Source organism: Oncorhynchus kisutch, unplaced genomic scaffold (genome assembly GCF_002021735.2).
Source record: "Oncorhynchus kisutch isolate 150728-3 unplaced genomic scaffold, Okis_V2 Okis03b-Okis08b_hom, whole genome shotgun sequence".
NCBI classification, from domain to species: Eukaryota; Metazoa; Chordata; class Actinopteri; order Salmoniformes; family Salmonidae; genus Oncorhynchus; species Oncorhynchus kisutch.
The window spans coordinates 2,157,625-2,169,562 of NW_022261980.1; the positions used below are offsets into that span (position 1 = coordinate 2,157,625).

At 41.5% G+C, this 11,938-nt stretch overlaps 1 protein-coding gene across 7 annotated transcripts; it reads left to right on the top strand.

Annotated features, from left to right (window-relative positions):
- The first annotated feature begins 39 nt into the window (after positions 1 to 39).
- On the top strand, positions 40 to 11,414 carry prc1b (protein regulator of cytokinesis 1b). Of its 7 annotated transcripts, none has more exons than XM_031812455.1 (15): positions 40 to 332; positions 846 to 978; positions 1,294 to 1,416; positions 1,643 to 2,185; positions 2,983 to 3,153; positions 3,498 to 3,647; positions 4,068 to 4,215; positions 4,433 to 4,569; positions 7,040 to 7,135; positions 7,321 to 7,467; positions 7,854 to 7,964; positions 8,217 to 8,330; positions 9,717 to 9,905; positions 10,036 to 10,076; positions 10,675 to 11,414. In XM_031812455.1, exons 4-15 carry the CDS (start codon positions 1,970 to 1,972, stop codon positions 10,721 to 10,723), a joined length of 1,569 nt encoding a protein of 522 aa, XP_031668315.1. In that variant the 5' UTR covers positions 40 to 332; positions 846 to 978; positions 1,294 to 1,416; positions 1,643 to 1,969; the 3' UTR covers positions 10,724 to 11,414. The 7 variants fall into 7 exon arrangements, with proteins under 7 accessions (XP_031668315.1, XP_031668310.1, XP_031668316.1 ...); XM_031812450.1 differs by having other exon boundaries at positions 1,952 to 2,185; XM_031812456.1 differs by lacking the exon at positions 10,036 to 10,076.
- The last annotated feature ends 524 nt before the right edge of the window (positions 11,415 to 11,938 follow it).

Consider the following 11,938-nt stretch of genomic DNA (forward strand, 5'->3'; position numbering starts at 1 on the left):
TAGGTAAATAAACAATGACGTCTCTGTACGGTGACATTTGAAAGCATGTCTGTCACTTTACTGTTAATAACTGTTCGTTTTCTTAAGTCCACGCCCTTGCGCATGCGCACATAGTACCACCATGTCTAGACGATGACATAATGGCCGTCCTCAACCAATGAGAAACAAGATCGCAATTTGATGCATATTTTTGAATCGGACAGAAACGGCTTGACTTGAGAGAGAATTAACACAGGCAAAGCTGAAGGACAGAGATTTGAGGATTTATGAGAAGTTTGCTGCAAGTTTCAACACAACTGACTTAATTACTGGGACATCACGATGAGGAAGAGGCAAGTGAATTGTATTTGTAAAAAGTATTGCATTTGGCATGCAGAATTGAAATGTTAAGCTAGCTGTTAGCTAATTTAACAGCAGCAGTGTTTTGTGACTAACGTTATACCTAGCTACCTATATAGAAATTGCAAGATTACTGAAGATTATGAGTTTCTAGCTAAATCAACATTTTAGCAAACGTTAGATGTCAATTTGCCAGGAATGATTAACGTTAGGCAAGACAGTCATTCACAGACTAGGCTGCGAGCACGTTACTGTCTGTAATACCACAGATATAACTTATTTGATTGTACTATACTGTAACGTTAACAGTTAACGACTGGGTGTGTCTGCAAAGCTGAATGAAGGATGGACTGCTGTGTGTTATCAATTCAAAGACTGATAAATTACAATAGCAGGACGACATTGACAATAACGTTAATGCTGTCCAGTAAAGTCAAGTAACTTTTTTAACTAGTCATGCCAGTCCAAAAATCTAACATTTTTATTATGTCCCCGGCCCATTCCAGTGAGGTGCTCGCAGCCGAGTCTGTGGCTTGCCTGAATAAAGCTCTCTGCCGCCTGAAGGACATCTGGGAAGAGATAGGAATACCAGAAGACCAAAGACTACAGAGAACCAATGTGGTCAAGAATCACATCAAGGTGAGTCAGAACAAATTGACACTCAAGCATAGAGTATAATTATTCTCCAAGAAACAACATTCTCAAAGCCGTGACACCTGTCTGTGCACCTGCTGTAGCTAGTTAACTAGCTAGCTCTGCTCCAGGGCGTCTGGTGAAGAGCTAGAACAGTAGCTAGCTATCCTACTTTTGAGGGGTGTGTTGCTAGGCTACATCACACTTATGCCCTATCTATTTAGTCTGCTAAATGTGAGATTTCTATATGTAGCTAATTCACAAGTATGTATTCCTTCCTATATGTGGACTGACTAGTCATTTCTGCACATCTCTCATCAGGGTTTGTTAGACATGATGATAACAGAGGAGGAGTCTCTTAGGACCAGACTGTTGAGCAGCATAGAAGCCTGTCACAAACAACTGGATACGCTGTGCTTGGAACTGCAGCTACCCCCATTTGAGGTAAGCATCCTAACAGTTTCTAACAGGGTCTGCAAAGTTTTACTAAAATGCAAATGACATAACACATTGAAATATAATGACTGGTGGATAGGGATTCAAATCAATGTTCCACTCAAATTGCCATGGGCTGATTGGCTTTGTCCTTTCTAGTAATTATATTTCTAGGATACAGCATGTACGGCTTACTATGATGATTTATGGACTTATTGCTGTCCATTTCTTGAAGATGAGTGGATGGAGAAAAAAAGGGCTATTATGGAAAAGAAGGGAATGAGGCCATTCCAGTTTAGATAAGTAAATTTTTGAATTTGAAGATTTCTTTGGAAAAGTCTTCCAGGGTTGGGGCCAATTCAGGATCTAAACTGAAATTCTCTTTTCAGTTTACTTCCTGAATACTCTAAATGTAAAAAGCAATGTAAATGTCCCTGGGTACAGATCTGGGATCAGTTTCCCCTCCTCAATACTCACCTTAACCATTAGTGGGGGAAATACAGTGTCTAGGGGCAACTTCACCCAATACCTTTTCTCTCACCAGGAGGAGAGGGGCGTCACCATGCTGCAGCAGGAGAAGGAGATCCGGACCCAGGTGGAGATGTTGGTGAAGGAGCGGACCCAGAGGATGCAGCAGCTGAAGGCCTTGACGGAGCGCGACCAGGACCTATGTGACACTCTGTGTTCGGACCCCTACGCCCTCGACCCTAACGCCGTGCCCTCCCTGGAGCAGCTGGACGGCTTCCGCCAGCACATCGTCAGCCAGACCACAGAGAAGGTGGATAGGGATTTTTAATAAAAGCAGACCCTGGATTCACATACCAGTAGTATTTGTAGCTGCACTTGATTGCGTTTACCTGGCGCAATGGAACTAATGGAATAGTCCCAAAGGAGCAAACCCCATGTATGGTAGGGCCATGGTCTGTATTTCAAGTTTCCACACAATAGTGAGACTTCACTTATGATAATAATGGTGTATTACATTGGGGTCCCATATGGTAAGGCAGCAGACAGTACGGAATTTTTATTAGATTTATTTTTACCTTTATTTAACTTGGCAATGTCAGTTAAGAACAAATTCTTATTTTCAATGACGGCCTAGGAACAGTGGGTTAACTGCCTGTTCAGGGGCAGAACGACAGATTTGTACCTTGTCAGCTTGGGGATTTGAACTTGCAACCTTCCGGTTACTAGTCCAACACCCTAACCACTAGGCTACCCTGCCGCCCCAGTGATACATCATGCAGGCTCAATCAAATACTCAAAGGATTTGAAAGAAAACAACATGTTATTTGAACATAGTTGTGAATGATGGTGCATACTTCAACCCTGCTCGTGGAGAGCTGCTACTTGTTCTGCCATTTTGTTTCAGCCCGGCACTTATTTGCTGATTCAACTACTCTCCGTCTTTAATCTAGATTCATGATTAGTTGAATTGTTTGTAGTAAAGTCAAAAAAGGTTGGCCATTGATTCTGCGCCTCACTTAGAGAAAATAATATTGGGGGAAAACACTGATGTAAACTAATATACACATTTGAGGAGATCCCTAACGGCATATCTCTGTCTGTGGCCAGGAGCGGCGCCATGCTGAGTTTGTGGGCATCAAGAGGCAGATCATCCTGTGCATGGATGACCTGGACCAGCTGCCAGAGACCAGCTTCGAGAAGGACATCATCTGCGAGGACCAGGAGGCCTTCTGCCTGTCCAAAGACAACATCGCCTCACTCAAACTCCTCCTCGGCCAAGTGAGAATGGAACTAATCCAATATGTTTGAGATGATGGTTTGAGCGATACTTTGCAATGTCTGTGCAGAATGAACAAAGTTGATCTGCTCACCACCACAATACAGTAGAAAACCAGTCGACCTACACGCATTACATTTCAACAATACTGTATCAGTTCATTATCACTTCACTATAGATCATGTAAATATCTTAATTTGCATTTTGTTGCTAATATCTGTCATTGGCCGTGTTCCAGGTCTTTATTGCAGTCGCGCCCCATGTAAAGACGATACAAACGTCCTGGAACGTACCCATTTCCATAGTGCTCCTTTACTGACCGTCCCGTGTCTGTTGTTCTGTCTAGCTAGAGGAGAGGAAGGCAGAGAACCAGGCGGTGTGTGAGGCTCACAGGGAGAAGATCCAGGAGCTGTGGGACAGACTGCAGGTGCCCCAGGAGGAGAGAGAGCTCTTCTCAGAGCACATGGTCGCCTCCAAGAAGAAGAACCTGGATGCTGTCAGTGAACACACTTAGCTTATGTCCCAAATGGCACCCTAATCCCTTTCTAGTGCACTTATTTTGACCCCTTACTTGCCTAAATATTCTGAAATAACTGTTTTTATTTATTTTTGAAAGATAAGCTTGAAATGGGCTTGGTCTAATTGACTCAACAACTTAAAACCCATATCTAAGTTTAGCTTTCTTAATGAACCAGAAAGTCAATAGTTGTTTATGGTGTAAAAAAAAAAAAAAAAGGTTATCTAATTGATCCTGCTTTGTAGTATGTATACCCCTCTGGTTTTGTACCCTGGCTAGTCACCATTGTCTCCAGTACTCTATCTGGCATTCTAAAGCTGTTTCTAAACAAGGTCTGTTAATCAAGAAAATGTTAGAATCAAAGAACCAAATTGTTCTCTCTTCTTTTTCACACCTCAGTTGGAGGCAGAGGGCAGGCGACTGATGGAGCTCAAACGACTGAACATGCGAAACGTTACTGAAGCCATCCGCTCAGAGATCGCAGTGCTCTGGGAGAAATGCTTCTTCAGCAGTGATCAGCAACAGGCCTTTGTGCCCTACTTTAGCAGTATGTTGGGTTTTAGGGTTTTGATTACAGGTTAAACACAAGCTTTGGCAGAGAAGTCTTTCTAGTGAACAATGTGTTTTATGATTGTTAACTTATTAATCACATACCCGGTGCATCACATACCCATGCATTTAGTTTTCCCTTTTGAAAAGGCTAAATAAAATCAATGTGACTGATTTTAATAGTACATTTAATTATTTGTTTTTCCCTCCTTCAGATGATTTTACAGAGCAGCTGTTGGGGCTGCACGAAGCTGAGATCCTGAGGCTGAAGCAGCACTATGAAGAACACAAGGAGCTGTTTGAGGGGGTTCAACGCTGGGAGGAGAGCTGGAGACTCTTCCTGGAACTAGAGGTTAGCAGTGGAGAAGCACCGTGGAAACATTTTAGTCATTTAGCAGACGTTCTTATCCAGAGCGACTTGCAGTTAGTGCATTCACCTTAAAATAGCTAGGTGAGACAACCACATATCACAGTTGTAGTTCGTACATTTTTCTCAATAAAGACGTTATCAGCAAAGTTGGTTTTAGTAGGAAAAGACAAGTGCAATCATCATCTTTTTTTTTTAATGGGTTTTAAAGGGATAGTTTACTTTAAGAAAATGTTTATTGCTTATTTTTGAATTACCTAGGCTGTTTCATCCAAACAATTTTGAAGTTAAATAACATAACATTTTAATTTTGAATTATAAAAAAATATTTGTACAAATGACTTGATTATTTTTTGGAGAGCCTTACCGCTATTAGCCCATACAAACGCATTAAATAACAAATTCACTACATAGAACAACAGCTAGTACCCCCAAAAAGCTAAAGTAGGTTGTTCTGAAGTGTCTAAGAGATATAAGAAAGGTCAGGAAACTGTTGTTGTTGTTGTTATTATTATTATATATATTTTCTTACGTGTGTGTGTGTGTGTGTATACCTATGGAGTAACACATATGGAATTGTGTAGTAATCAAAATACTGTTAAACAAAAATATATTTCAGATTCTTCCAAGTAGCCACCCTTTGCCTTGATGACCGCTTTGCACACTCTTGGCATTCTCTCAACCAGCTTCACGAGGAATGCTTTTCCAACAGTCTTGAAGGAGCTCCCAGATATGCTGAGCACATGTTGGCTGCTTTTCCTTCACTCTGCGGTCCAACTCATCCCAAACCATCTCAATTGGGTTGAGGTTGGGTGATTGTGGAGGCCAGGTCATCTGATGCAGCACTCCATCACTCTCCTTGGTCAAATAGCCCTCACAATCTGGAGGTGTTGGGTCATTGTCCTGTTGAAAAACAAATGATAGTCCCACTAAGCGTATATCAGATGGGATGGCGTATATCGCTGCAGAATGCTGTGGTAGCCATGATGGTTAAGTGTTCCTTGAATTCTAAATAAATTCCTGACAACGTCACCAGCAAAGCACCATCACACCACCTCCTCCATGTTTCACAGTTGGAACCACACATGCGGAGATCATCCGTTCACCTACTCTGCATCTCACGAATATGCAGCGGTTGGAACCAAAAATCTTACATTTGGACTCATCAGACCAAAAGACAGATTTCCACCGGTCTAATGTCCATTGCTTGTGTTTCTTGGCCCAAGAAAGTATCTTCTTCTTATTGGTGTCCTTTAGTAGTGTTTTCTTTGCAGCAATTTGACCATGAAGGCCTGTGAACAGTTGATGTTGAGATGTGTCTGTTACTTGAACTCTGTGAAGCATTTATTTGGGCTGCAATCTGAGGTGCAGTTAACTCTAATGAACTTAACTCTGGGTCTTCCTTTCCTGTGGAAGTCCTCATTAGAGCCAGTTTCATCATAGCGCTTGATGGTTGTTGCGACAGCACTTGAAGAAACGTTAAAAGTTATTGAAATTTTCCGCATTGACTGACCTTCATGTCTTTAATGATGGAGAGTTGTTTTACTTTGCTTATTTTAGCTATTCTTGCCATAATATGGACTTGTTCTTTTACCAAATAGGGCTATCTTGTGTATACCACCCCTACCTTGTCGCAACACAACTGATTGGCTCAAATTCATGAACTTTTAACAAGGCACACCTGTTAATTGAAATGCATTCCAGGTGACTACCTCATGAAGCTGGTTGAGAGAATGCCAAGAGTGTGCAAAGCTGTCATCAAGGCAAAGGGTGGCTACTTTGAAGAATCTCAAATATAAAAGTAACCACTTTTCTGGTTACTACATGATTCCATGTGTTATTTCATAGTTTTGATAGCTTCACTATTATTCTACAATGTAGAAAAGAGTAAAAATAATGAGTAGGTGTGTCAACTTTTGACTGGTACTCTACTTTCATTAAAAGAATTGTCACCCGGTACCGAGGGACATTCAGATGAGGCCTGTGGGTGTCCTAGAGCAACACAACCGATGTACTTTATACAGGGCTACTAGTGTGTAGCCCAAACTGTTCGACCGGTATAGGCAGAAGTTGGCAGATCGTCTGTACCAACTTCAGATGAGTCCCAAGATGCTTGTGGGGGTCGTGGAGCAAAATGTTTCCAAAGAGGGTCATGATAGTTTGTAGGCAAAACCGTTTGGACGATTTTGTGCAAAGACCAATTTTCGGTATGTCTCATGGTCTGACAAACACCTCTCTGTCACCTTTCACCCCAAATGCAGAAGTGTTACTTAGGATGCAGTGGATTGAGACACATCGAATGCACAAAAAAAACATCTCTAGCTTAAATTGACCAACAACAAAAAATATTTTTTGTGTGTGGATTTTTGTATAATGCTAATTTAGATTTCCAAGGAGGCACAGTCATCAACCTTAGGGGGGTTTAACCCCTGGCATGACCTTTTTATCCCCACAGAAAAAAGCCACAGACCCCTCCAGGTTCACCAACAGAGGAGGGAATCTGCTGAAAGAGGAGAAACAGAAAGCCGAGCTCCACAAAAGCCTGCCCAAGGTAAATCCTTTTGAAAAAGACAGGAGTCTGTATTATTCCCTTGTTAGGGGGGTAGCTACTGTACATAGAAACATGACAAGGCTCTGTTTTATTTTACCAGCCGTACATAATGCTATGCTATATAAACACATACTATACTGTAAAACACTTTGCTATATCCCTATATTTTTGTTTTGTTTGTCCAGCTTGAGAAGAAGCTGAAGGCTCAGATTTATGTGTGGGAGCAGGAGCAGGCCAGGGAGTTCCTGGTGAATGGACAGAAGTTCCTGCAGTTTGTAGAGGAGCAGTGGGAGCTGCACCGCATCGAGAAAGAGAATGAGAAGCTGGAGAGGGTAAAGACATGGCTACTCATTTGAGGGCAGAATCCTAACTTGAGAGATACAGTATTGGTCCTCTTTCCTGGACCCAGATCAAACCTAGTCCTGGACTAAGAAGCATGACCAAAGAAGTGTTTTTCAGTCCAGGATTAGGTTTCATTTGGATCTGGGAAACCGGACCTATCATCAAATCAAATTTATTTATAAAGCCCTTCGTACATCAGCTGATATCTCAAAGTGCTGTACAGAAACCCAGCCTAAAACCCCAAACAGCAAGCAATGCAGGTGTAGAAGCACCATCATTTGTCATTTGTTACACACTTGTCTCAAGTTAGGGTTAGGTCTGTGTAGCTAAAAGCTTACTTTGTTACAATACTTTGATCTATATTTCATTGTAACAGCAACTGAAAAAGAGCAAGCAGATTGAGGTGGATATGCTGTATGGGACAGCTGTCCGGACGCCTACCAAAAGGAGATTCCTTGGCACAACTACCCCCAGCAAAGCACGAAAGGTACCACTCCAGTGACTTTGCTGCTGCTCTTTCTAGCCTTCATACTCATGGAACAATTGCGTGGCCCAATCTTAGCCTGGGTAACCAGTCTGTTTCGGGACTGCCTACGTTTGTATGACAAAGGTGACTAAAGCAGAAACAAGACTGGACACCCAGGCTAACACAATCACTGGCTTGTGTTTTAAATAGTTGCGCATTAATAAAGTGAGCTTTTGGCATCACTAACTAACTCTGTCTGTGTGTTCTCTCCAGTTCAATGGAACCACCTCCAGCCTCTCTAGTGCCAACTCTAACAGCACCATGCGCTCAGCCTATGGCGGAACTGTCTGCCACTCACCCTCCCGCCCCCCTCTGTCAGTCAACAAGGTCAATGCAGCATGTTTGTACAACAACTAACTACACTGAAAAAAAATATATATAAATGCAACTATTTCAGAGTTCAAATAAGGAAATCAGTCAATTGAAATAAATAAATTAGGCAGTAGTCTATGGATTTCACATGACTGGCAATACAGATATGCATCTGTTGGTCAAAGACACCCTAGAAAAACAGTCAGTATCAGGTGTGACCACCATTTTCCTCATGCAATGCAACACATTTCTTTTGCGTAGAGTTGATCAGGCTGTTGATTGTAGAATGTTATCCCACTCCTCTTCAATGGCTGTGTGAAGTTGCTGGATATTGGCGGGAACTGGAACACGCTGTTGTACATGTGAATCCAGAGCATCCCAAACATGCTCAATGGGTGACATGTCTGTTAAGTATGCAGTCCATGGAAGAACTGGGATATTTTCAGCTTTCATGAATTGTGTACCGACTCTTGCAACATTATCTTGCTGAATGGCACGCCAATCGTCATGGTATCTCTGCATTCAAATTGTCATCGATAAAATGAAATTGTGTTCGTTGTCTATAGCTTATGCCTACCATTACCATAACCCCACCTCCACCATGGGGCACTCTGATCACAACATTGACATCAGCAATCCGCTCGCCCACACGACGCCATACACACACACACACACACACACACTGCCTGCCATCTGCCCGGGACAGTTGAAACCGGGATTCATCTGTGAAGAACACACTTCTCCAATGTGCCAGTGGCCATAGAAGGTGAGCATTTGTCCAATGAAGTCAGTTTCGATGCCGAACTGCAGTCCGGTCAAGACCCTAGTGAAAAAGCTGGATGTGGAGGTCCTGGGCTGGCGTGGTTACACATGGTCTGTGGTTGTGAGGCCGGTTGGACGTACTGCCAAATTCTCTAAAACGACGTTGGAGGCAGCTTATGGTAGAGAAATTAACATTAAATTCTCTGGCAACAGCTCTGGTGGACATTCCTGCAGTCACCGTTCCAATTGCACACTCCCTCAACAAGAGACATCTGTGGCATTGTGTTGTGTGACAAGTTTTTTAAGAGAAATAAGCTTTTTGTGCATATGAACAATTTTTGCAATCTTTTATTTCAGCTCATGAAACATGGGACCTACACTTTACATGTTGCGTTTATATGTTGCGTTTATATTTATTTCAGTATACTCAATTTAGACCAGTCATTTGGTATGGCTAACATGCTAATCTTTGGCCAAACCCTGACATTTACTCAAAGCAAACCATCTGTTGTGTTTTCTGTTCCCAAGCTTGGAATACAAACTGATACTCTGTTTCACCATTTTTGAAGTGATGGGGAAATGGATTCCAGGCTTCTTTTTCTCCTTATCCATCTTTTCTCTGTGTTCTCCCCCATCCAGGTCCCATCGGTACGGACCCCGGGTCGCAGTAAGCCCCCTCTTGCGGGACTGCAGGAGCGCAACAAGGAGAACATGGGCCAGGTGACCGGACTTGGAGTCCCTCTTCAGAGCGGTGGGTTTAAAACCCTGGCTAGTCCGCAGCGTAACTTCAGCATTAACTCTGTCGCCAGCACTTATTCCGAGTTTGCGGTAATTTGTGTTTTTTTCTGTGTCTTATTTTCCACATTTGACTGTTTCTATGCAGCAACACACGGTCTAGCCATGAGAGGGGGTTTGAGTGGAGACTTGTGGCTAATTGATAAATGTATTCTGTTTTTAGACAGGCTTAATCAACACAGTAATCGAATCGGTTCAATCAAGGTTTGTTTGAATGTGTGAATTGCCTAAACTAAAACCATACACATCAAATAATTCTTCCTGTATCCAAATATATGCATGTCATTAACCACCTAAGATACATTCTTCAAAGGCTTCATCCCTGATTATGTTCACAGGTAACAGTAGTGTACCCTCTTGTTAGTGTGTCCTTGAGGGCTCTCAGGCTAGGCTGTGTGTCGCTATTTACTGATGTAACCTTTTTACAACCACACTCCTAATATCCTTTCTTCAGTCTTTCTCTAGCTGTCACTGTGGTTGTTTCTGCCTTTTTAAATGAAAATGTATTTGGGAAATGTGCAATTACCAGAATCGCATATTTTCTAGATTTGTGTTTATTTACTATGAAATGAAAACTGAGGTAGTGTCCATCGCTATTTGTCGCTACTCAATTTGTTTCCACTGCACCATGGTCATGTTCATTAGGATATGCTGTAGCAAAATATTTTGCATGAAGCATTAGCATTTTCTAATTTAGATCATACCTCCCCATTATACTCTGTTTGGTGCCAACTGAACACTAGCCTGTTGATGTTGGGTGGGAAGGGAATATCTATGCTTATCTCTGTACCTTTGTCCACAGCGAGACCTCTCCAAGGCCACTAACACCAAGAGCAAGCCAGACATACTGAACTCCACCATTGCTCACCTTTGACCCCCTGACACCAGACAATGACGTGGTTGGTTGATTGACATCCTGTGTTTGTGTCCCATCAAGTGACCAGTTGTCATTTTAAAGTGGATCATTATCCTTTTTCTTTTTTTTTGTCTGCCTTTCTGTAAATTTAAGGTAATACTATATATATGTATATATATGTGTGTGTGTGTGTGTGTGTGTGTATATATATGTGTGTGTATACATGCATGCATACATACATTCATACAAACATACAGGATGTCATTGTAATATGTATGTGTGTGTGTGTGTGTATACATGCATACATTCATACATACATACGTGTGTGTGATATATATATATATATATATATATATATATATATATATTATGTTGTGTAAACTATGTAAGTGTTCGAATTAAAAAACCTTAAAGGTTATGAAATGTATCATATTGTAACAAACAATTTTTTTTAAGCACTAAAATGGCACGGATGACTATGTTCCTTGTATGTAAGATGGAGCAGACAGTATTGCCTGCAGTCTCGTGCTCCAGATGGTTTTGGTGAAAGAGGCTTGGGGTAGCCAGTGTTCCTTCTTCCCTTTAAGCCAGGCTTTCACCAGCTTATTAGACTCAAAGCATACCGATCATGAATATTTTGCACATGTTTTCTATTGTATATTAAATCATTTATTTTACACTCATGAGTTATGTGCCGTCATCACTTTTTTTCCCACAACTTGATTTTCTGTGTACGTACAGTACCAGTCAAAGGTTTGGACACGCCTACTCATTCAAGGGTTTTTCTTTATTTTTACTCTTTTCTACATTGTATAATAATAGTGAAGACATCAACTATGAAATAACACATATGGAATCATAGTAGTAACAAAAAGATTGTTCAACAAATCAAAATATATTTTAGATTATTCAAAGTAGCCACCCTTTGCCTTGATGACAGATTTGCACACTCTTGGCATTCTCTCATCCAGCTTCACCTGGAATGCTTTTCCAACAGTCTTGAAGGAGTTCCCACATGCTGAGCACTTGTTTGCTGCTTTTCCTTCACCCTGCGGTCCAACTCATCCCAAACATCTCAATTGGGTTGAGGTTGGGTGATTGGTGGCCAGGTCATCTGGGTTCGGCCGGAGTAGGCTGTCATTGTAATAATAATTTATTTTTAACTTACTTGCCTAGTTAAATACAAAAAAATAAAAAATCTGATGCATCA